Source organism: Cricetulus griseus, chromosome 3, assembly GCF_003668045.3.
Source record: "Cricetulus griseus strain 17A/GY chromosome 3, alternate assembly CriGri-PICRH-1.0, whole genome shotgun sequence".
In the NCBI taxonomy this organism is placed as follows: Eukaryota; Metazoa; Chordata; class Mammalia; order Rodentia; family Cricetidae; genus Cricetulus; species Cricetulus griseus.
The window spans coordinates 53,029,158-53,052,488 of NC_048596.1; the positions used below are offsets into that span (position 1 = coordinate 53,029,158).

Sequence of the window (23,331 nt, forward strand, 5' to 3'; positions counted from 1 at the left end):
AGTTCCAGGACAGCCAGGACTGTTACACAGAGAAACCCTGTCTTGAAAAACCAACCAAACAAACAAACAAAAAAAACAAAAACAACAACCAGGAAACAAACAAAAAACACCAAAAATTCACAGTTTCTGAAGAATATTCAAAGCTGTCCTGTGATCTTCTTGAGGGCTCCATGTACACACACACACACACACACACACGCACGCACGCACGCACGCACACACACACACACACACACACACACACACGCATGCACAGACGCCAGCTTTCAACCGTCCATGATCTCCACCACTCCTCCTTCTACCTCCCACTCCCATGTTTGCACAGCAAGACAGACCCAGACTGGGAGGCCAGCAGCTTACAAAGTTGGCTTTATTGGTTTCTTGCTGCATCTCAGAGCATCAGGGTCCATCCCTCCCGGGAATGTGCCATTTAAGGAGATAAATACTTATTTTACTCCCCACACTATAGCAGGGCGAGGTTTAATAAAAATAGCAATATAATAACAATAATAATGACTGTAATCAATAATAAAATGCCCCCTATGTTCCCCTAATACACTTGGTTGAAGCTTCCAAAAAAGGATCCTCCGTGCTGGGAAGGACCAAAGTGTGCCTGGAGATCTCCAGTGACCCCCGAGGGGTGTCCATCTCCCACCAAGAAGCCCTTATAAATACCCTCCCATCCCCTCCCTGCCTAGGAACCATTTTTCCTGAATGGATTAGCTGGTAATAGTCCTGCTCTCAATCCTAAACCCCTCCCCAGAGAAAAGTTCTGGGTCTGGCTTTGCCCTTGCTCACTTGACCTTCTCACATCTGTCCCCAGCATCCTCCTCTTCATCCCTCACTTTGTCCTTCTCTTTCTCGGGTTAGTAAGAATCTCCTGATTGCATCACTTCCTCTACTGCTTCCTCTGCTCCTCGCCTTTCTCTCACCTTTCATTTGCACCATTCCTTCTCCTTTCTCACCTTTTCCCTCTAAATCAGAGCCCATATTTCCAAGCCTGACCCTGAGCAGAGACCTTGGCATGCTCCATCTTGGTCTTAGCTGGGGCCCAGGCCACACAGACAGGACACCCAGCACACTCCCAGGGGCCTGTCCCTCCCCATTCCTCACCCTGACTCCTAGCAGCCTCCCAGGGCTTGGACCTTTGAAGCACAGCTTTGGCAAATCATCCCTGGGCATCAGAGCCATGGCACTCCCAGAGGCCGATGTAGGCCTGTGTCGGAAGCCCAGGGGAAAGGCAGGATGTGGGCAAGGAGTCAGGCCCCTATTCCTGGAGACCCAGGTAAACCTTACTCTTAGCCCTCCTCCCAGGCTCTCCCTGAGTCTGAATTTCAACATGTCCCGGACCAGCCGGAGTATGGCATCACACAAGCTCTTTGCTTCCTCATTCCTTCTGTCTTGGGACTGGGGTGGGCACTGCCAGAGGGCATCAAGGGGTGTTCTCTGACTCAGGGTCTGGGGGGAGACTTCGGGGCCGCTCTGAGACCTGTAGAGAAAAACAGGAAGTCAGATGGGAAGAGGAACAGAGGACTCTTTTCTCATGGTGCCAATGCCTCTCAGAGGTCTTGAAAGACCCAGCACCTGCAAAAGGAAGCTGCACTTGAGGTGTGGTGAGAGTCCTCAGAGAATCCAGAACTGCCAGGAACAAACCCAGTGTGCTGTTGTTCATTCACTCCGTTCCACATTCAGTCAAAAACATGCTTTGCTCTAGGCAGAAAAATGAAAACTAGCCCCACCCACCATGGATCCCACAGATGAACAAAGAAGTAAAGCCTGGAAGAAAAATCACAGCACAAACTGGGTGTAGAGATGCATGGCTGTAGCACAGCACTCGGAAGGTCAGGCAGGGGAATCATGAGTTCAATGTTAGCCTGAACTACATGAGACCTTTTTAAAAAAGGGAAAGCAGCAGGGCGGTGATGGTGCATGCCTTTAATACCAGCACTCGGGAGGCTGAGACAGGTGGATCTCTGGATCTCTGTGAATTTGGGGCCAGCCTGGTCTACTGAGCAAGTTCCAAGCCATCCTCCAAAGTTAGAGAGACCCTCTCTTAAAAAAAAGGGGGGGGGAGGGAAGGAGGCAGGCTGGTAGCCTGCCTGGCCACAGCATAGGAGCCAGTTGGGTAGAGGGGATGTTGGATGTTGGTGGTAATGAGTGACATCTGACCATGTGCCCAAGAATGCTTTAAGATGACAGTGGTGGGCACCCTGGGCATTGAAGGCAGGAAAAGCATTAAAAGGAGTGGGAACAGCAGAGGCAAGAATTCGAATGTATGAAAGAAATAGTGGGTGGGGTTATGAGTGGCTCTGTATGACTAGAGGATAAGGGTAGATGAGGGCAGTTAAGAGGTATGGCTGGAGAGGGAGGGGGCCTTCCCAGGTCCTCTCAGGTCTTTCCCTGACCCCAGACAATATAGGCTGCTCCCATATGATTTCTTCCCCATCTTTAGGCTGGGTCTCTGTTAAGAATGTAGCTCAGGAGGGCTGGAAAGAGAGCTCAGAGGTTAAGAGCATTAACTGTTCTTCCAAAGGTCCTGACTTCAATTCCCAGCAACCACATGGTGACTCACAGTCATCTAAAATGAGATCTGGTGCCCTCTTCTGGTGTGCATGCAAACATGTACATAGAACAATGTACACAAAATAAATAAATAAATAAATAAATAAACCTTAAAAAAGAAAGAATGTAGCTCAGGTTAGGCATGGCAGTGTGTGCCTTTAATCCCAGAACTCATGAGGTAGAAACAGGAGGGTCTCTTTGAATTCAAGGCCCCCCCAGAGCTACATTCTTTAAAAAACAAAACAAAACAAAACAAAACAAAAAAACCCACTATAACTCAGTGGTAGAGTATTTGCTTAGCAAGTATGTTTGACCCTCAGGACTGAAAAAAAAATTAATTATATTTTATATATAATTTAGTATATATTAAATTCTAAAGCTTGGGAAATGGCTCAGTAGGTAGGAATGGTTCAACAGATAAAACATGATTGCCACACAACCTGATGACCTGAATTCGAGCTCCAGAACCAAGGTAAAAAGGTAGATGCAGGCAGACATCTGTAATCCCAGCACAGCTACCATGAGATGGGAAACAGAGACAGGAGTATCAGCTGGAAGCTTGTGTGCCAACCAGCCCGGAGCATACAGGACAGAAACAAGAGAGACACTGTCTTATAGAAGGGAAGAACCAGCTCTTGGAAGTTGTCCTCTGATCTCCACATGTATGCTGTGGCGTGTATACACCTGCACTCTCCCACATGCTACACACACAATCTCATGAGCTCCCGTTACGGGGCACTCTTCCCATGCATCTGACACTGTGCAGGTACTATCACCTCACACCGGTGCCACGGTAATGTCATCATTTTGCAGGTAGGACAAGCTCAGGGCGGTTGGTCCTCCCTGCCTGGGAGCACACAGCTATGGCTAGGAGAGCTAAGAGTTGCAGATGGGTCCGCATGCCTCCAGGGGCTTAGGTAAGTAACTCTGCAGGCTTTATGTGCTCAGATAGGTCTCTGTTCTCTATCCCAGTGCAGAGCTTAGTCAAAAAGTGTCTGAACTTTTGAGTGAGGGAGGGAATGCCCTACCCACTGGCTCACCTGTATTATGGATGCTGTAGGGCTCAGGGACCCCTGGGGGCAGGACACTGATTCGCTGGACAGAGATGTCCAAGGTTTCCTCTTCACTACTGGCAGGGGTAGGGAGATGGAAGGACAACATGTCTGGGTTAGATCTAAGAGCTCAGAAGGAGTGGTAACTTGGAGGAGGCATGCAATATTGGAGGCTGTAGGGCTGCCCTTACTGGGGTCTGTCTCTCCAGGGAGGCCATCACTGCCCATGGACGCTGGGCGTCGCAATGCCTCTGAGAAGCTGTGGGGCCGCTGCGGTCCGGAGCTGCGAGGACCTCTGCTCTTCTGTTCCTGGAAGAGAACAGTGTCAGGGGGCAGTGCAGAAGGGTTGGGACCAGGAAGCACAGGCCATGGGAACTCAGTTTCTGGCATGGATGTATTGAGGTCTGGTTATCAGCAGGATGAGTCACCTGCCTCAACAGCTGAGCAATCAACAGAAACCTGCGATTGGATCAACCACTACAGGGAGGTTTGTGATTGGCTCCGGAGGACTCACCCTGGCCTCGTCCCGGGCTCTAGGCCTCCCGTCCGTAGGGCCCACGTGTACCAGGTGGTTGAAGTTGGTGGGCGGTGAGATGAACTTGGAGCGCACAAAAGGGTCCTTCAGCATCTCCCTGTAGGCAGAGCCGGTGTAAAGAGCGGGGACGGCAAGCCGCGCCCCGCCCCTAAGGGCAGAAAGCTCCGCCCAGCAGCCGCAGCCACAGCCACACCACACAGGCAAACCTGCGCTGCTGCTGTCGCTGCTCATCAGACACCCGGAAGAAGAAGCGGCGCTTGCTCTTGGTGCGGAACAGCTGGCGCCGGCTGTTGTCGGTGAGGTCGGGAATGTCAAACTCGTCTTTCTCTGTGGAAATTCAGGGAGCTGGGGGAGTGCTCACATGTCTCAGCCAGGTGGTGCATGAGCTCACACTTGTGCACAGATGAGCGCACACAAATGTAGGCAGGCTCACACTCCCTCACCTGCCAATGGGTTCCTGAGGTAGGTCAGGCGGACCTTCTCGGTGCCATAAAGGAACAAGGAGCCTTCTGGATTCAGGGGTCTAACCTGAGGCAGAAAACAGAAGTCAGGCCATGTTACCCACCCCATCTCACCCGCGTTCGGAGTAGACCTTCACCTTCTTGAGCGGCACAGTCTGCACCCATTCTGCTCTCCTCACATCAAACACATCAATGGAGTTTTCACTGAACACTGTTAGGTAGGGCGCTGTGTAACCTGCAGGTGAGGAAAAGCCTATATGTACTGTGCGGCCACAGGCAAGCCAGGCACCTCTCTCTCTGTCCCACAGGGAGGCCTGCCCCACCCAGCTCTGTAACAGATGAGATAATAGCCAGCACTCACTACATGCCCACACAGTTCAGAATACTTGGTATGTTTGTCCTCTCTTAACTCTTGGGCAGCTCCAAGTAGGAGCAGGTACTCTAATCGCCCGGATCTTGGACATTACAGATGAGGTAATGGAAATCTCAGAGCAAAGTAATGGTCAAGGTCAGACAGCTAGTGAGGGAAAGCAGGATAAGGCCAACAGCAGTCTGTGGGCCACTACCCAGGCCTCACCACAGAAAAGCCTTTATCATAAAGGACAGTCCCTCTTTCTGACCTCCACCCTCACATCAGCTACAAGTGACCACACCAGCTCACGCCCCTGCTCCACTCATTCATTCGCTGGCTTGCTCTTCCAGAGAAGCATAGCCCCCAGGGTGTGCCTGCCCAGGCGAGAGCTGGATGCAGGAGCCAACCCTAGCCTGTTCTACAGGCCCCAGTGCACAAAAGCAGTCACAAAGGGGATGGCAAGACCCAAGACACAGGTCTGAACCAAACCAAGAGGTGGCTCGAGAATAGAAGCCAGGGAGTAGTAATAGAAGAGGGAAGGGATGTAGAGGCAGCACTGACAACGGCAATCACGATGTGCAGGTAGAAAATGAAGTCAGGAAGAACAAAAGCAAAGGCGAGAGAGACAGGAAGGTCCTAGGCAAGCCACTCAGGTCAGAACAAGGTGGCTGACCCCACCCTGCTGGGCCCTTTACTGGCCTTACCCCAGCCAGTGGGTGCCGCTGGCCACAGCAGCTCGTGAGTTCGTGACTTGCGGCCAGCGCCATCCACGTAGACACCAGCAGTGGCGAAGAGCAGCAGGAGCTCACTGAGGCTGAGCTCCACAGCACCCAGTGCCTCACCCAGGCCCCCGCGGGATGCCGGCAGCTCCTCAGGCACCAGGCCAGTCCCCAGCGCTAAGGGTGCAGCCTCATTGAGCAGCGGGTAGAGAGCGAAGGTGCCCGCAGCACCCACACAGAGCCGATCACCCAGCAACCCCAGGCTCTGCACTGGAGCTGGCACTTGTAGTTCTCGGATTCGGCGCTGCCAGGGCCCTGGTCCTGGGCCCAGCTGGTAACACAGCACTTGGCGTTTGACCGCGACACAGAGCACTGGGGTCCGAGCCTGTAGGATGCGCCCGGCTGCCAAAGCTTGGCAACCGCGGGATTCGGGGATCTTGGCACCTGCCACCTCAGCATTCTCCAGTTCAGCCAGGGCGAAGAGGCGCACACTGGGACCACGGCCACAGAGCACGACCAGCAGACCAGCAGCAGAGCTCACGGTCAACCGCTGGACCCTGCGGCAGTCCCCCACCTGGAAGATGTCTGTGGGGTTGGCGGGAGGGAGGAACATGTAGGTGAGAAGCAGCAGGTGCCCATGGTCATGAGTGAGTACCCGGGGCTGGCCCTGCCCAGGCCCACACCCACCCTAGTCCAGCCATGTGGTACCATTGTTGTGAAGACGAATCACAAACAGCCCCTCCTCAGTGCCCAGGGCAAGCCGTTTTTGATCTGATAGAGGAAGAGAGGTCAGAAGTCAGAGAGCTTGTCCAGTGACACCTTGAGGCAATAGAACTGGTGACTCCACACATTGTCCACCCACCCCCATCCTCGTGCCTTTCTTGTTCACAGTTTACACTGGCTATAATGAGGAAGGGCCTTGGTCACAGGGGTCAGGATAAGTAAAGCCCACTACCTTGAACTGTGGGATTCTGGGCAAATCTTACTCTCTCCTTCTATAAAGTCAGGACAGCACCTTTCTTACAACTGCCATAAGAAGGGGAGGGCAAATGCTAGCAAGCACACAGCTCCACAAACACCCCCATCTCTGGCTCCTGACTGACCCAGGGGCTCCTGAACTGACCAGAGTACCTGCAAGCTAGAGCTGGCTCAGGGCCTCAGCTGCAGGAAGAAGCCAGGGACCTCAGCTTCCTGCCCCTTTCACAATTGTCAGTTATGGAGGGAGGACCCTTACTGAGGCCCAGGCTCCAAACTCAGGGAACTCTATAACAGGCACCTACCCCCTTCTTCACCCAGCTACCAGGAAGAAAGTCAAGACAAGGTGCTTCATTTGTTTTTCTGTGGAGACAGTGTCTTACTTGATAACCCAGATCTACAACTCACTATGTAGCTGGCCCAAGCTGGCATGAATTCGGGGTAATTCTATTTGTTTTGTTTTGTTTTATTGAAACAGGGCCCTTACATAGTTCAGGCTGCACTCAAGCCATAGATGAGGCTGGCTTTGAACTTCTTATCCTCCTGCTACCCCCCTCCCAAGCGCCAGATTTCTAGGCGTGTGTGGCACGACTCCCAGGTCTGACTCGGGTTGTTTTGTTTTGTTTATGTATATGTATATATATATATGTGTGCAAGTATGTATGTACATATACAAATATACATACATATATATTTTTGTTTGTTTGTTTCTCAAGACAGGGTTTCTCTGTAGCTTTGGAGGCTGTCCTGGAACTCATTCAGTAGACCAGGTTGGTCTCGAACTCACAGAGATCCGCCTGTCTCTGCCTCCTAATCCTGAGTACTAGGTTATTTATTTATTTATTTATTTATTATGTGTACAACATTCTGCTTCCATGTATATCTGCACACCGGAAGAAGGCACCAGATCTCATAACAGATGGTTGTGAGCCACCATGTGGATGCTGGGAATTGAACTCAGGACCTCTGGAAGAGCAGTCAGTGCTCTTAACCTCTGCGCCATCTCTCCAGCCCCCTGAGTACTAGGTTTAAAGGTATAGGCCACCACCACCTGCGCTCTCTCTCTCTCTCTCTCTCTATATATATATATATATATATATAATTTTTTTAAAGAATTATTTTATGTGTATGAGTGTTTTGCCTGCATGTAATGTCTGTGCATCATGTATGGTCCTGGTGTTATGGATGATAGTGAACTCCCATGTGGGTGCTGGGAATTGAACCCAGGTCCTCTGGAGGAGCAGCTGGTGCTTTTAATCACTGGGACAGCTCTCCAATCCAGTCTGTTGTTGTGTTTTATTCTTTAAGCTACTCATTAGCTAAGGATGAGCCTGAGCTCCTGATCCTTCCACTGTGATCTTACATGTGCTGAGATTACATAAGGCACCAAGCCATGCCAAAGTCTCCATATGCAGCTCAGCTCAGGCTGACTTTAAACTCTGGAGCTTTCTGCCTCAGCCTCCCAGGACACCTCTGTTCCTTCCACTTATCTGAGATTCTCTTAGAAAAGGGAGAACCAACTGGGTGTGGTAGTGCTCACCTTTAGTCTTAACCCTAGCACTTGGAGGCAGAGGTAGGTAAATCTCTGCAAGTTCAAGGCCAGCCTAATCTACATAGTGAGTTCCAGGATAGCTAGAACTATGTAGAGAGACTCAGTCTCAATAAAACAATGACAACAAAAGAGAACAAGAACCTACAGAAATGAAGTGGAGAGAAGCCAGGCTGTGTGACCCATGGCTCATCACACAGCAGAGGGGTGAAAGACTATGCATCTGGGACTGGCCTAGGCTAGTGCCTCCTACTAGCCTGAACTTTCCCCACAGGCCACTCAGAGTGACAGCCCTTCAGCGTAAGACTCACCAATGATAGCAGCACAGAGCGTATGAGGCAGCAGCGGCAGCCCATTGTCATAGGCCTCCTTGAGGGTGTACACCGGCCGGGGCCTCGGGCGCGCATCCAGTAGCAGCCGCTGTAGCTCACCCAGCACCTGAAGCCAACGCTCCCGCTCCCCCTCATTCTCAGCCAGCAGCAACACAGTACATGTGGTTGGTGGCACCGTCAGCTGGGAAGCTGTCACCTGTGGAGAGGGAGTCAGGCTGGAGGGCTACAACCAAGAGCCACCCATTCATCTATCTTTCCCTCCTTCCCCTACTGATGTTTGTTAGCATGCTAGCTGGTTATAGTACTGGGCAGGGAGTAAGCCAGACAGAGTATCAGACAAGCATACCAGCAATTTCAGAGCCCAGTGATGGGCGCCATAACAGGAAAGATAAGCACTGTGGGAAAACAGAGTAGAATCCCTAACGCAAGCCAAGAGATGAAGGATAATTGCTCAGGGGACAAGACTACCACCCAGTGTTAGTGAACCTGGGTTCAAGGGACTGGGCCTAGAAAGTTCTGGCAACTCTGTGCAGAGGAATGAGACTGAATGCAAGGCACTCTGGGCAAGAACAAGGTATGACGAGTGAAGTAAGGACTCTGGGGTTGAGGGCTGAGAAAGCCTGCATGCAGGCTCAGATGCTGAGTGGCTCTAAGTATTGCCTTGAGAGCCTCCTGAAGGTACTGGGCAGTCATTCAAGGACTGTAAACAAAGCAGGACATAGCCAGATTGCTGTGTAGCAAGCTCACGGTGGCTATGGACGAATGGCACGTGAGGGTGACGGTGGCTGGCAGAGGGACAGATGGAGATGCAGCACTGACTGAGACAGGGCCAGCATGCGAGGCAGACGGAGGTTGGGCCAAGCCGGCCTTGAGCACTCACCCTAAAGATGCGTGGCAGGTCCTTGGATTGGGCATGGATGACATCCGAGGCCAAGACAGGGGTAGCTGAGAACTGGGGATCCCTGGGAGGAACAAAGGATACATGAGAGATTGCACACTGTCCCTGAATGAACCCCTCACCACCTGGGCCTTGTCCTGTGTTACTGCCTGGCACCTACCTCAGATCCAAAGCCTGCAGGAGGACCGCACTGGCCAGGTTTCCTCGAGGGTCAGGAACATCAAACAGCAACAGGCGGGAGTCACTGAGAGCAGCATACACACGCTGCCAGCCCCGCCGAACACCTGAAGGCCGTGGCACCTAGTGGAGAGACAGGCATGGAGGGCTGCACAGGTCCTTGGCTCCCATGCCTATTGTCCTCAGCCCTTAGCCTCAGCTCACCGACAAGAAGCCCTCATAGGCAGTGCCTGTGCCTGTTTCAGGGTGCACTCCCAGGGCTGTGCGGAGGAGTTCAGGGGGCACAGGACAGGGTGGGGCCTGTGGAGCACAGGCTGAGTGACAGAAGTAGCCGCAGGCTGTGGGGAAATGGAGAGTTTTGGAATGATGAGGCAGGTCAGGCAGCCCAGAACAAGGACCTGAACCTTCCTAAACAGCTCCCTTGGGGCCAATGACACCTGAACTATCACCCGTTGCCATCAAGTAAGAAAGGAATAACTGAGTAGGGGACCAATAACCATGACCAAGAGGCATGGGTAATGCTGGGTTGAGGAACAGCCTGGGTATGTCAGGGTCACACCCTGGGACCTGTGTATGAGGGGAGGCCCTGAAGGAAAAAGGTTCTTACTGTCACAGCCAAGGCCCTGGCGGCCCAGGCCCAGCATCAGCGAGGTACAGCGAAGACACTTGGTAGGGGATGGGAAACTCCGGGGACGCAGTGTGTGTGAGCCAGGCTGTGAAGGGGTACACACTGTCACCATTTCTGCCAGGGACTCCCAGCACCCCGAGCTCCATCCCAAAGGGTCAGATGGCCAAAAGGCTGAGCCAGGTGGCCATGTCAATTATGAGTGCCTGTGAGGCCATGTCAAAAAACCAGCACCACCACCTTACACATGGCCTGCAGGAGTGGGGGTGTCCCAGAGGGATTATGGGAAAGTGGCCTCCTGGCTACTGACCTTAGCAGGAGGACCTTCTGCAGGGGCAGTGGTGGCGGTAGGCACTCTGGGGAACACAGTCTGCAGAAAGTGAGTGAGTGAGTGAGTGAGTGAGTGAGTGAGTGAGAAGGGAGTGGACAGAGAGTCCAGCCCCACCTGGGGACCTCCTATCTGTTCTCACCCCCATGCGCAGACTGCGACGGCCCTCCGGCCTCAGTTCTGCTTCTGTTCCAGACCTTGGGGCCTCTCCTGAATTTCCAGGGTCCTTGGAAGAATCCTTCTGGGGGATGAGTGAGGATGGAAGAAAGTTGAGTCAACATGTTCCTCATCAGGACTCCTCCCTAACTGGTCCCTCTACCTGGTTCTTACCTCTGTGTTCCAGAATGACAGGAGAGGGATGAGGGAGGTGGAAGGCTTGGCGTCTGTAGGTAAAGAGTACAAGTGACTGAGGTTGCTGTCCTTAGGCTAAGGAGCCAGGGGTAGTGTGAGCCTCAGTTTCCATCTCAGTAAGATGCAGAAATGTCCACAGGTGGGGTTTGGGGAAGTCCGGCACACAACAGTGTTCCTTAAGTGCTGAGTGACATACCGGTGCTGGTGTAAACAGTGATGTGTAGGAGGAACAGATTTCTCTCATATGGACACAGCTATCATGGGAGTTCCCTGGCATTCATGAAACTGGAGTTGGGGATTGGCTCCAGGGTAGGAAGGTAATGGGCACTCACCCCCTGACCCACGGGCTCGAAGCTCCTCCCGTAGTTCAGCCACCTCCTGCTGCAGGGCCTGGCTTTGCTTCTCAGCCTCCTGCAGGCGGCTAGGGGAAGAGAGCAATGGCTCACCACAGGTCTCTGCATGGACCCCACTCCTGTGTCTGCCCATGGTCTCACCGTTCTGCATGCAGCTGAGCCTCCTGCACCTGTGTCAGCCGCTCCTGTAGACCCTGCTTGGCCCGGATCTCAGCTTCCAGTGCTGACTGAAGCTCCAGCCGGGCTGAGGCCTCCATCTTCTGCAGCCTTCGTGCCTTCCACTGGTGGTCCTGGTAGCAGTCAAGGATGTTCTCTGGGACTGGCAGCTTCAGAGACTCCCTCCCTTCCACTAGAGCATATGGCTGCCCATGCCACTTGGCTAGACCCAAAGACCCCACTCTTCCCTTCTTCAACCCTCAACATAAACCTGGAGCTTGGGGGACGACAAGAAGGCCCAGAAGGCAAGCATGCTGCCAAACCTGAGAACTTGAGTTCACTCCCTGGGGAGTCACATGGTAGGAAGAGAGAACCCGTTCCCATAAGCTGTCTTCTGACCTCTATACAAACACACAGACGCTGTGCTCTTGTGCATGGGGCTCACCAGAGGCCGAGTAGGGAGTGTTTGGGTGCCCACATTTCGCAAGGACTCCAGCTCCTCAGCCATCTTAGTAGCCAAGGCCTGTAGGTAGCCTCTTGAGACCTTCTCATCATTCACCCTGAATAGGAATGGGCTAAGTGTCATGGTCTGGGTCCTCAGCCATTCCCAGTTTCCACCCAGCCCCAAGGCACCCACCAGCTAAGGATGTCAGCGATCTGGGCCTCCCAATTGCTCTCAGTCTCTCGCCGTTCACCCTCCAAACGCTGTTTGCTCTGTAGCTCCAGCTCCAGCTCTTCTGCCAGCTGGGGCCGCAGAGGAAGGTGGGCTCAGTCCCCAGGGGACCTTGTAGTCCTGGCTGTATACCAGTTGCCTGACCCCTGCCAGTCTCCCCACCATTCTGAGCACCATTTCTGTCCATGTTTCCCACATGCTACAGTGTGCCCAGCAGCTGGGACCCTGGAGCTCTCCCCTGACCCTGCTGGCACCCAGCCTGCCCCTTGCCTGTCCCCTCTTCTCACCCGTTCCTGCTCCCGGCTCAGCCGCTGATTTTCCTCCTGGAGTTGGCACAGAGCCTCCTCTTTCCCAACACTGATCCTGGGGAGAAGGCCAAGGAGACAGAGTTGACTCCCAGCCCAGTGCTGCCTTGTCCTCTCCTGGCTGCCCCTGCCATGTGCTCACCCTTGGTTGCAGGCATGCTCCAGCTGCTCCCTCAGAGCAGCCACCTCCTTCCTCAGCTGGGCCTCTTGAGACTGACCCTCAGGTGATCCCATGCCATTGGTCTCAGGGGCTGCATGGATGGTCTTGACAATGTAGAGAAGAAGCAAGGCAGGGGTTTGAGGAGCCATGGCCCACCTCACCCTGGGACTCTAAGAGGGGTTAGACTAATGGGGTGTGTCTTTTGCCATGGGAGAGAAAGCTCCATACCTTGGCCTGGGAAGATTCCTTCTCATGGCTTTGTTTATATTGTCCTTGGAGCTGTGTCACCTCCTGACTCAGGGTGGCCACCTGGCTTTCCAGCTGTGATGGGATACAGGGACCAGGTAATACTAACCCTGTCCATCTAATCTCCTTTGTGTCATTTTGACAAAGACTTACAGGCACAGATGGCGTCAGGTACCCATCTTACCACCGGGCCCTGTTTGGTATATACCAGCCACACAGAATTGCAAAAGGACATGGGGTTCCCAACACTTTGAACCTAAATCCCTGCTACTCTCCCCTGCCACTATCATCACTAACCTCCCTCCGGACAACCCAGGCTTCCTCCAGCTGGGAGCTCAGGGCCTGGATCTGGCTGGTTGTGGCTGCCTCTCTCTCCTGGGCCTCCCACAGCCTCTGTAGGAATTCTTCCTGCCGGTCCTGGGCTTGGCACAGTTCGGCAGCCTGCACCCGCAATGCTGCTTGAGCTTCAGTCAGCTCCTGAAGACCAGGACAAGGATAAGGCTAAGTCAGGACATTGACCTCAGGGACGTGGTCACTCACCCACCTCACCTATGGCTCACCTGCTGGAGGCGGTCCTTCTCCTGTTGTAGTTGGATATCTGGGCCTGGGCTCTCAGCAGGGAGGCCATCAGTCTGTGAGAAGGAGGCCTTGCTGTCCCTCAGTGTCTCTGTCAGGAACAGTCATTGAGATTTGCACACAGAGCTACCTCACCTCAGTCAGGCATTCCATGTGCAGGATCTCACAGATTTTCCCCACAGCCAGGGGGATGGTCTGCGTGCCCCAATCACACAGCATACACAGAACAGGAGGCAGGGCTGGGACCCAGAAAGGACCAGGCTGTTACAACAACAGGAAAGGGATACCTGCCAGTCTCTCCTGAAGAATCTGTACTTCCTTCTGCAGCCGCACCAGCTCCTGGGGTTGTAAGGCGCCATGCAGGGCCTCTGGCAGGAGAAGGGCCTCTGGGTGAGTAGCCAGGCCTGCAGCAGTCAACCCCTCACCCTGGCCTGACAGTTTCAGCTTTGCCCAGATGCCCCTGTACCTTGACACTTCCGGCTGAGCTCCACCTTCTCCTGCTCCACACTGTGGAGTTTCTGCTCTGGGGTAGCCAATAGCTCAGTGTTCTTTTCACCTCTGGGGCTGAGAGAGGACAAGGGAACACAGTCAGCAGCAGAAAACCATTCTCATGTACCAATTGTCTATCCATCCAAGAAACAGCACATCACTCTAGACCCAGACCTGGACTCCCTGCTGGGAGAGAACAATCAGACCACACCCTGCCTTTGGGGACCTGGATGAGCTGGGTGACCCTGGTCAGTCATGGACAACATCTGAGCCTCAGTTTCTTCACAGGGAAATGGAAAACAAGGTGCACACCTTTAATCTCAGCACTCAGGAGGCAGAGGCAGGAGGATCTCTATGAGTTCCAGTCCAGCCTGATTCACAAAGTGAGTTCTAGGACAGGCAAGGCTACACAGAGAAACCCTGCCTCGAAAAACCAAAGGGTTCTTCAGAGACCGGTGAGCTGTATCAGCTGGTAAGGGTGTCTGTTGCCAAGCCTACCCACCTGATTCCATCCCTGGGACCCACATGGTGGAAGGAGAGAACTGACTTCTGAAAGTTATTCTCTGTCCTCTACAAGTGTATTATGGCACATGGCACACACACACACACACACACACACACACACACACACACACACACACACCAATAGTAATCAAATAAATAAATGTAAAAAAAGAAAGCAACAAATTTAACAAGGGTTCTCAAAAGCGACTGGAGAGGCGAGTCTGCTGGTCCACACCCAGGACCCAGGGCCCTCGGGTGCAGTGCTCTGAGTGCTCCTTCCACCTGTGCCTCTCTTGGGTCTTAGGCCAACCCAAGGTATTTGAATGGGTGATGCTCACCCTTTTTACAGAGGCCAATGAGGCTAGACAGTAAAGTTCCTTCACAGCCTTTGCCATGAGTCTAGTACATTTAACAGTCTGTCAGAGTAGCCACATGTCTCGGGGGCACAGCCATGACTTTGATTGACCCTGGGCACAGAGAACTGAGGAGTGCCTATCGCATGCTGAAGCCATTTTGTCCCTTCACTCAGGGCTCTGATAAGCTACACATGCTCCCAGCTTCCCAGCAGGTGTGATGACCTGACTCACCTGCCTGAGGTGTAAGTGAAGCCTACAAATGGAAGGTGGTGGCCTGAGAAGCCCCCATGGGAGGGTGGTGGCAGTGTCTCCTACAGGAGAGGGAAGGAGAGTCAGGGTCACAGACGAAGTGGGAACCAGAAGAGCCCCACGAACTAGGCATTTACTTAGGTGTGCCTGTGGGGAATAACACAGCCTGCTCCCGCCCCTCTCCCACCACCCAAGAAAGGAACCACAACTCCATGAGCCCTTGTATTCAAGGTCTTCTAGAGGCTTCAAGGAATTTTCTCCAAACAGCTAGGGCCAACGTGCTTGGTATAATCCACCACGCAGATGAGCCAGCCAAGGTGAGCCATAACTCTCATGAAGCCCAGGGGTCGAAAGGCCTCACCCTGGCCCTTCAACTGCTGTAGGGAACATCTTGGGGAGGTTCTCATAGCTCAGGTCAAGCCAAGCCTCTTCCAGAGGCATCTGACACTCACCGGATGGTTGAGGGTATCATCATCCACATCAAAGTTAGAGGTGTCCACAGGCCCACGGAGCTCAGGGATGTAGGGAGCTGTGCTGGTTGCAAGCCTCTCCCAATCCACACCTTCAAAGAAAGGGTGGTTCCGGAAGTCGTCCAGCCCACCACGACCAAGCCGCTCCTCCTGGCGGCACAGCAGCTGTCGGATCAGGTCCTGGGCACTGGCAGGCACATCAGGCACATCAGAGGGGAACTGGAGGTGATCCTGTGGGTCACAGGAGGAGCCAGGTCAGACTGGAAGCCCACTTTGGTATGAAGTTACCTAAAATCAGACAGTGTGGAGGTCCCAGGGCCAGACAGTCTAACCTCATGGTTCATAATCTTGCCGTAGGTCTCTACCAGAGATTCCGCATAAAAGGGTGTTTCCCCAAAGAGCAGTTCATAGGCACAGACTCCCAGTGACCACCAGTCACACTGTGGGCCATAGTGGCCCTTGCCCTCTTCCATGGCCTGTAGGATCTCAGGAGAGATGTAGTCTGGGGTCCCAACAGCGACTGATGAATCCACCTGTGGCAGGGGTGTTGGTGCCATGAGGCATGGGACTGGACCAGGCACCCCACTCTCCAGGCACCCCCTATTGGAACCCAATGCCCCTGCACTTGGTCTGCTATCCTCAGCTCCAGTTCTAGGTGGGCTCCTTACCAAGCCAATGTTGTTGAGACGCAGGCAGGAGCCAAAGTCTGCCAAGCGTATGTGGCCATTCATGTCAAGCAGGATGTTGTCAGGCTTGACATCCCTGAAGGAAGGTGGGAGAGTGAAGGGCTTAATATGTGTGTATGTGTTTAGACATGTACTCAGGTACACACCTGCCTGTGCGTGTGCTCACACATATTCCTGTCGTCTGCACGTGCTCACACTTGTGTGTGTAAGCATGTGGGAGTTAGTGAAGGCAAGTTCAGAGGAAGAAAAGGGCATCTAGGCTGGAGGGAAAGGTTCATAGTGTTGACTCTAGGAGCTGCACACTGCACTGTGGGGGATGCTGGAGTCAGTTGTCCCCTGAAAGGACACCACACCACTTGTCTGTCACCATGAACCGGGTGGTTTGTGCCAGGGGCTTACCTGTTCTAAGCTCTGACTAGCTCGCCTGTAAGATAGGCACACTGGCAGGTCCTACCAAACAGCTTTTGGGAGGAAAATTGGGAAGTGAGAGCTTGGGGCCTCACCTGTGGACATAGCCCAGCTGGTGCAGTGAGTGGATGGCCAGCACCATCTCAGCCAGATAGAACTGGGCAAGCTCAGGGGGGAGGCGGTCCTCAAAGCGGCTCAGCAGTGTGAGGAGGTCCCCACCAGCGTAGTAGTCCATCACCAGGTACTGAAGGGCAGTGGGTAGAGCCAAGAGTCAGACTCAGAATGGGGACATCTGTTGACCTCACACTGTGTCTTGGGGAGCTCTGGGAAGACAGGGCTGAGCAGTGACTCTGGCAACTACTGGTGGTTTTTTTTTTTTTTTGGATATGGTCTCACTATGTAGCTCTGGATGTCCTGAAATTCACTATGTACACTAGGCTGGCCTTGAACTCACAGAGATCAATCAGCCTGCCTCTTCCTCCCAAGTGCTGGGATTAAAGCAGCCTGCCCTCTCTCATGCCCAGTAAGTGACCAACTCAGAAACAGAGCTAAGGAAGGAGGCTCTAGGCCCAGGAAATGAGAGACAGGCTGTTTCTTTTCTCCCAAGCAAGGCTCACCCACTACTCAAAGATGCTCACCAGGTATTCCTCATCTTGGAAGGCATAGTGCAGAGCAGTCACCCAACGGCTGTCTCCCTTCACCAGAACATCTCGCTCCTCCCGGAAACAGGCCGTCTGAAGCAAGTTTGGAAAGCAGAGGGTAGAATGGGATCAACTCCCAGGGACTCACCCTTCTCCAGCCTAGAGAACAGAGGACTCAAAAGCCCAGAGGCTGATCAAAGGAAGTTCTGCTCAACCCATGCTGGGCTGGCTTTGGATGAGCCTGAGCCCAGCTTCCAGGTGGTGGGTCTCAGTGTTTCTATAAGAATGGGAACTCATCCCACTTCATCATAGGTAAAGTTCACTGTGAGGGGTAGGAGATAACTATTGAAAATGGCATCCTATGCCCCGCCCCTTCTTCTGGCAGCACACACACCTTCCCCTACCCATTTGCAGGATGCCTCTGACCCCAAACTGACCTCAGCCCTCTTCAGCATCTCCCACTTATGCAGCATCTTCATGGCAAAAACCTGGCCACTGTCCCTCTGTCTAACCACAGCAACCTGAGGGCACCAAGCATGGACTGGGTTAGACCAGACCCAGTGCAAGGCCCTCCTCCCCAGCCACCCAGGACATTCACTTACCTCCCCAAAGGCTCCTCTGCCAATCACCTTCAAGATCTCAAAGTCATCTCTCTGTAGGCGCAGCTCTTTCACTTTTGTTACAAAGGGGCTGGCTGAGGGGACAGAGTGGACTCAGAGCCTTCTCCTTGGGACCTCCCATGAGACTAGGACAGGGATTACTTTCCCAGAGACAGCCCAGCCAAGAGGCAGATCAGAGCCAGGGCCCATTTGGTCATGACCAGCAAGTACAGTGAAGGTCCTGACTCAGTGGATCACTGTGCTCCAGACTCTAAGTTACCTCTATCTGTGATACAGAGGGTCTTTGTGGTCCTCCCCAGTTAGGGTCCTGATTCTGGCTGGCCAGGTCACTCTAGACAACGAAGATACCACTCCTACCCCTACCGAGTTCCCAGCCTTTGGGACCTCAAGGCCAACCCGAGCCTATCTGGGAAACTGGATAGGTGACATTCCTTGTCCCCAGAAAGGCTTCTCTGCCATTCAGGAGCCTGGGTCTGGGGACCCTGTATGCACAGAGCAATCTGGTGGAGGAGAGGCCTGGGGCAACCCCTGAGGGCAGGGAGGCCAGTCTCTGTAGTGCTCCAGAAAGACAGCTTTGTGCTCCCCAAGTGGGGCCTCTGGGTCAGGAACAGAGGCCAGTCTGCTTAGATACTCACAAGACTTGAAAACAGGGCCAAAACCTCCACCTGGTGCTCAGTGCCAGCACCTGAGGGCGTGAGCACACAGGATTCCTTCCAGGCTTCACAGTCCTGCCACTTGGAGCCCTGCCTCCCTCTCTTGATGGGGCCTTTGCACAGCTCCCCCCCCCACACACACACAAGGGCCATGTCTGGCCACACCCAGGCTTTCCCCAGAACTAGAGTGACCTTAGGCCAGGGGGCAGGGGACTGAGTGTTGGCATGTGAGGAAGACAGGAGTGACCAGTGAGGATTGGGGGTTATCTATGGTCTGGCTTTTTGCCTCAGTTTCCCCCTGCCAGGAGGTAAACTCCCTGCCAGCTGGGCGGGCCTGTGGGTGGGGCAGAGAGCTGCTCCACGGGTTTATCAGGCAGAACCCCACAGCGGGGGCGGTTTGGAAACCTCACTACAGAAATTAATTGTCTCCTCCCAGGTTTGTGCACAGAGCTCGGGAAGAGCAGCTACCAGCAGTGTGGGGCTGTCAGAGGTGACCACTAGTCACATAGGACAAACCTGGTGCCCAGAACCAAGACTATCCAACCCTCTGGACAAGATGCCCAGTACCTTTGTCTTGCCAGAAGGGGTGGGGGCTCTGGGCAGGAGCAAGGGACAAGTTGGGGCAGGAGAGGTGTGAGTCACACCTGGCCTTGGAGTTACCTCAGGGGATGTCAACAGATGTCCCCTATGTTGGGGTCCCAGGCAGAGGTGCCAGAGGCAGGTGTGTGTGTGTGTGTGTCATGGTGGGGCGGTGCCAACTCAGACACATAACACACAAAAGTCACACTGCTCTCAGGCAGAAACGGCAAGTCTGGGGAGTAGACCCCTAACCATACCAGGCCCAGTCTTGTGCCTGTCCAAGGCTCAGGAGCGCCAGGAACGCTGATCAAACTGGCAAACACCCCACCCTCCAGGCCCAATTCCTATGCCCTCCCCTCCAAAGCCTGGGCAGGTGTGACTAATGTAATGTCACTAGTGCCTATACTGGGTTTAGGGTCGCTTAGGTCATCTGTTCCAAAGGATTCAGATGAGTCAAATAGAAAAGGGTGCAGATCCACTTCCAATGAGGATCCAAGTCCCCATAGGAGCTGGGGTTTGTCTTCAGTCCAGGCTAGGGATTGGGGTAAGGAGTCTTGTCTGCAAGGTGAAGTTTGAAGATTTGTGAGTGTGTGGCAGAACCAGACAGGTGGGAGGGGTCCCAGCGCAAAGTCCCAATCTCTTGAAGAACGAAAGAGATTGAGAAAGTCTGTGTGTTGATGTGACACAAAACGGGCGTCCACTTGAATGTGTGTTCTGGGTGGGGCATGAAGTGTGACGTGTGACCAAGGAATCCTGTAGGTGACCGTTGTGGAGGATGTGTATTGGCAGCACTTGTTTGGGGTCTACAGCTGGGAATGAGCCTGTGCGTGAAGTGTTCCTGACCCTGTGTCTTGGGGTTTGCGGTAAGGTGCAGGTGAGTGAGCCGACTGTGGAGTCCGACGGCAAGCATAGAGATAATGCCAGGGGTTAGTGTGTCTTCAGGAGGAAGTTTCTGGAGTGTGCCATCCCTGGGGAAGGGTCTGGGGAGGTAGAGCTCGGGCTGGCGCCCCCCCCCCAGCCTCCCTTCCCGGGTGCTGCCTTGACCACTCACCCCAGCTCAGAAACTGCGCCACGTTGCGCTCCCGGCGCAGGGAGGCGCTGCTGAGCTCGTGGTGCAGCCCAAGCAGCAGATCCAGGAGGCCGTCGAGCCCCGGGCTGCCACCGGCGTCGCCCCGTACCAGCTGCTCCAGCGCACGCAGCCGCTGCTCCATAGTTGCGGCTGGAGCCCCGCAACCCAGGCTAGAGCCAGGCCGCCTGCATGCCCCGTCCGTCCGTCCTTCCCTCCGTCCGACGGTCCGTCCGTGGTTCCGCGGCTCGCTTTGCGCGGCTTCCCCCCACCCTCCCGCCCTCCCCGCTGTCACCTTCCTCCGTCGCTACCCGCGCTCCCTCACCTGGCCGCCCGCCCCGCCCTCCAAGCCCGCCCCCGACGGACGGGCAGGTGCGCGCCGACCAATGGGAGCCGCGACTGAAGGTGAAGGTGGGAAGGCGGAGGCGCGCGGGGGCGGGGCCGACCCTCGGCCAGGAAGTGGGAGGGCGGGCCACGAAAAGTAACTCCTGGGCGGGGTTGGAGGGGGTCCATTGGGGTCGCAAAAGGCCCATCTAATCCCAGTGCCGCACCAGTCCCAGCCCCACCTACACCCTCATGGGGCCCTAACCTAGATGGGGCATGCCCAGGGCACCGCAACTTCCTGCGCGCCGGGCCAGCGGCCTGTCCCTTAGCCAGGCCAGAGGGGCTAGGGACGGCTGCGGCCCTGGAGCCGGATGGGAGTTGTAGTCCGCTCTCGCCCGGGTTTGCAAGCCGCGCTAAGGCAACACACCCACCTCATCCCCCAAAAGTTTCTGGTCTCCTTTACATCGTTAAAGTTAACCCAGAGACATGTCGTTGGGGGTAGGGATGCGCACACTCATTTAGCAGATGAATACACTGAGGCTTGGAAGAAAGAGTGGGGGCCCCTGAAAACTAGACCCTCCTGTGGACTTAGGTGGTACCACTTTTTAAGGCTTTGGCGGGAACAAGGCCAGCGGCCTGACCTTGGAATGTGGAGGGCGCGAGAAGTCCGAGATGGGCTGAAGGAAGCAAAGGAGGAGGAGCTGGCTCTGTCCAGCGAAGTTTCTGATTTCTGGCCAGATGTGTCCAGCTGTGCTGGCCTCGACCCTAGTTCTCGTCAGAACCAGATACCAAATGGGAGGGTGCATGACAGGATTAGGTTCCCAGAGTTGAGGGAGGAAACCTTCTGGATGTTTGCAGGGGCAAATTGAACGGGACATCCCACTCCTGTCGAACAGGAGGTTTATAAACACTGCGGGTCTCTCATTTGATCTCTACAGAGCCTCTTCTCCGTGGGGTCCAAAGTTTGAAATGGGGAAAACACGGGCGTGTATTTCTTTCCCAGATCAGTCAAGCTGGGAAGGAGACTCAAGATTCAAATTCAAATCTGGGCAGCCTCTGCACTGCTGCCAAGGGAGAGGGAAGGGCAGGCAAGAGTTGGGACTGATGTTTTTTGTTTGTTGTTTGTTGTTTTTGTTTTTGATAGAGTCTCAGATAACCCAGGCTGTTCTGGAACACACTATGCAGCCAAGAGGTGCTGACATGGCTAGGTGGCTTGATAGAGCCCTGCAGGGTCTTACCTGAGAGATTCTGAGCCTTCCTGGGTGCCGGGTAAGATGGGGCCCACAGAAGGTATGAGTCCACAAGGCGGCGCCAGAGACCAGGGGAGGAGCGGTCTGGCGTAAGCAAATTCTCATTGAAGAACTAGGAGGCTAGGCCAGGTCCTGGAATGCTGATTCTCTAGCTACAGGGGTCAGTCACGGACCAACCGTCCAGGCCTCCAAGTCTTGGCGCACTCCCTGCCTCACTTCCACAAGGCCCTTAACCTCTCTAAAAGCTGAATTCTGAGAAAAGCCCATCTCCAAACAGCCTTCAACTCCACACTAGAGTGGGGAGGAAACTGAGTCCAAGATTTAGTGAGTGCACCGGGGCAGAGCTGGGACTCGTATTTGTATTGAATACTCCAACTAGACATGGTGGCTCAGCTGTCCAGAAACAGAAGCAAGCAGATCTCTGAATCAGGCCAGCCTAGTCTACATAGTGAGTTCTAGGACAGCCTGTGCTATATAGAAAGACCAGGTGGTAGAAGCACTCAGGAGGCAGAGGCAGGTAAATTTCTGTGAGTTTGAGGCCAAGCTTGTCTACAAATGGAGTAGTGAGTTCCAGGTTAGCCAGAGATGTTACACAAAGAAACCCAACAAAAAACAAGTGTTCACTTCGGCAGCACATATACTAAAAATGGAACAATACATGGCCCCTGCACAAGGGTGACATGCAAATTTGTGAAGCATTCCAGATTTTTCCATATTTTTTAATAGTGACAAATAATTATTTGTGGGGAAAAAAGAAAAACAACAAACAAAGCAAACAACACCACAAAAGACCCTGTCTCAATAAGTAAATAAATAACAGCACTTCAGACCTCTCAGGCAGTTCATTCTTTTAGGTTCTATATTTATTTTTTTGTTTGATGGTTGTATATATCCTGGGTTGGACTTCAGTTCTCCACACTATCTAACAAAGGTTGACTTTGAACTCATTCTTCTGCCTGCACCTCCTTCTGTGTGCCTGTCTCATGAAGTTTCAGGGAAGCAAACCCATGTCTCTATCATGCTAGGAAAGCCCTCAACCAACTGGGCTTTCCTAGCAACCAATCCTCAGCCTCTGTATTAGTTTTTGTCTCATCATTTTTGCAAACGGCTGCTTCCTTATTTGTATAAGTGGTCCCTGCTGCTCACTTCATTGTAGCCTCAGAAAGTCCTTACAGGTTCACTCTCGGCCAGATTCTGTTCTGGCTTCAACAGATAGGCAGACTTCTAGCCCTAACACTCACAACTGCTCCTACAGTCCGCACCCTTCATCCTACTGTTCTGTTCTCTGATCTCCAGTGGACTTGGCTCTCCAGACCAGAGAGACCTTGCTCACAACCGAGCACTGCACTTGGCTCATGGTCCAGCCCAGCCATGAGGGAATCTGTCAGCTCAGAGCCTCAGCCCCAGCCAGTCTGAGCAGTCAGGTCATTGTCATTCTGTCTCTTCAAAAGGCTTACTTGGTGTCATTTCATCCTGGAGCCTCAACCAGGTCTGCAGGAGGGACCTGCTACTCTGCAGCCCTCCCTTGCCTCCCAAGCTTCCTTGGTGTGGAGGTGTTGGCACCAGCTTTCAGGAGAGGCCCTGGCAGTAGATAACACCTTACTCTCTTAAAAAGATCCTTGGTGTTTCAAAGTGGTCACAGATGTCTTAT

General features: G+C 53.6%; 1 protein-coding gene and 1 pseudogene across 2 annotated transcripts; one reads left to right on the forward strand and one right to left on the reverse strand.

The window, feature by feature from the left end:
• Nucleotides 1-358: 358 nt before the first annotated feature.
• Nucleotides 359-20,251, reverse strand: Cdc42bpg (CDC42 binding protein kinase gamma). Of its 2 annotated transcripts, none has more exons than XM_027408505.2 (37): nucleotides 20,092-20,251; nucleotides 17,791-17,882; nucleotides 17,626-17,709; nucleotides 17,186-17,281; nucleotides 16,643-16,791; nucleotides 16,122-16,215; nucleotides 15,786-15,986; nucleotides 15,436-15,684; nucleotides 14,966-15,045; nucleotides 13,852-13,949; nucleotides 13,673-13,753; nucleotides 13,370-13,476; nucleotides 13,107-13,286; nucleotides 12,792-12,884; nucleotides 12,546-12,667; nucleotides 12,386-12,461; nucleotides 12,063-12,169; nucleotides 11,871-11,985; nucleotides 11,411-11,559; nucleotides 11,249-11,337; nucleotides 10,896-10,948; nucleotides 10,708-10,806; nucleotides 10,548-10,607; nucleotides 10,220-10,325; nucleotides 9,817-9,950; nucleotides 9,596-9,735; nucleotides 9,418-9,499; nucleotides 8,517-8,733; nucleotides 6,390-6,452; nucleotides 5,667-6,266; nucleotides 4,748-4,845; nucleotides 4,593-4,677; nucleotides 4,356-4,476; nucleotides 4,129-4,246; nucleotides 3,806-3,923; nucleotides 3,603-3,688; nucleotides 359-1,489 (listed from the first exon to the last, which is right to left on the reverse strand). In XM_027408505.2, exons 1-37 carry the CDS (start codon nucleotides 20,249-20,251, stop codon nucleotides 1,433-1,435), a joined length of 4,659 nt encoding a protein of 1,552 aa, XP_027264306.1. In that variant the 3' UTR covers nucleotides 359-1,432. The 2 variants fall into 2 exon arrangements, with proteins under 2 accessions (XP_027264306.1, XP_027264305.1); XM_027408504.2 differs by having other exon boundaries at nucleotides 3,603-3,691.
• A 2,045-nt stretch (nucleotides 20,252-22,296) lies between these two features.
• Nucleotides 22,297-22,390, forward strand: LOC113834981 (annotated as a pseudogene).
• The last annotated feature ends 941 nt before the right edge of the window (nucleotides 22,391-23,331 follow it).

Coding starts and splice junctions, on each gene's coding strand:
- Cdc42bpg (XM_027408504.2), bottom strand. CDS start 20,251: ATGGAGCAGCGGCTGCGTGCGCTGGAGCAGCTGGTACGGGGCGACGCC. Junction 16,792..17,185: donor TCCAAGATGAGGAATACCTG/GTGAGCATCTTT, acceptor ACTGCCCTTCAG/TACCTGGTGATGGACTACTA. Junction 12,885..13,106: donor CCTGGGTTGTCCGGAGGGAG/GTTAGTGATGAT, acceptor ATCCCATCACAG/CTGGAAAGCCAGGTGGCCAC.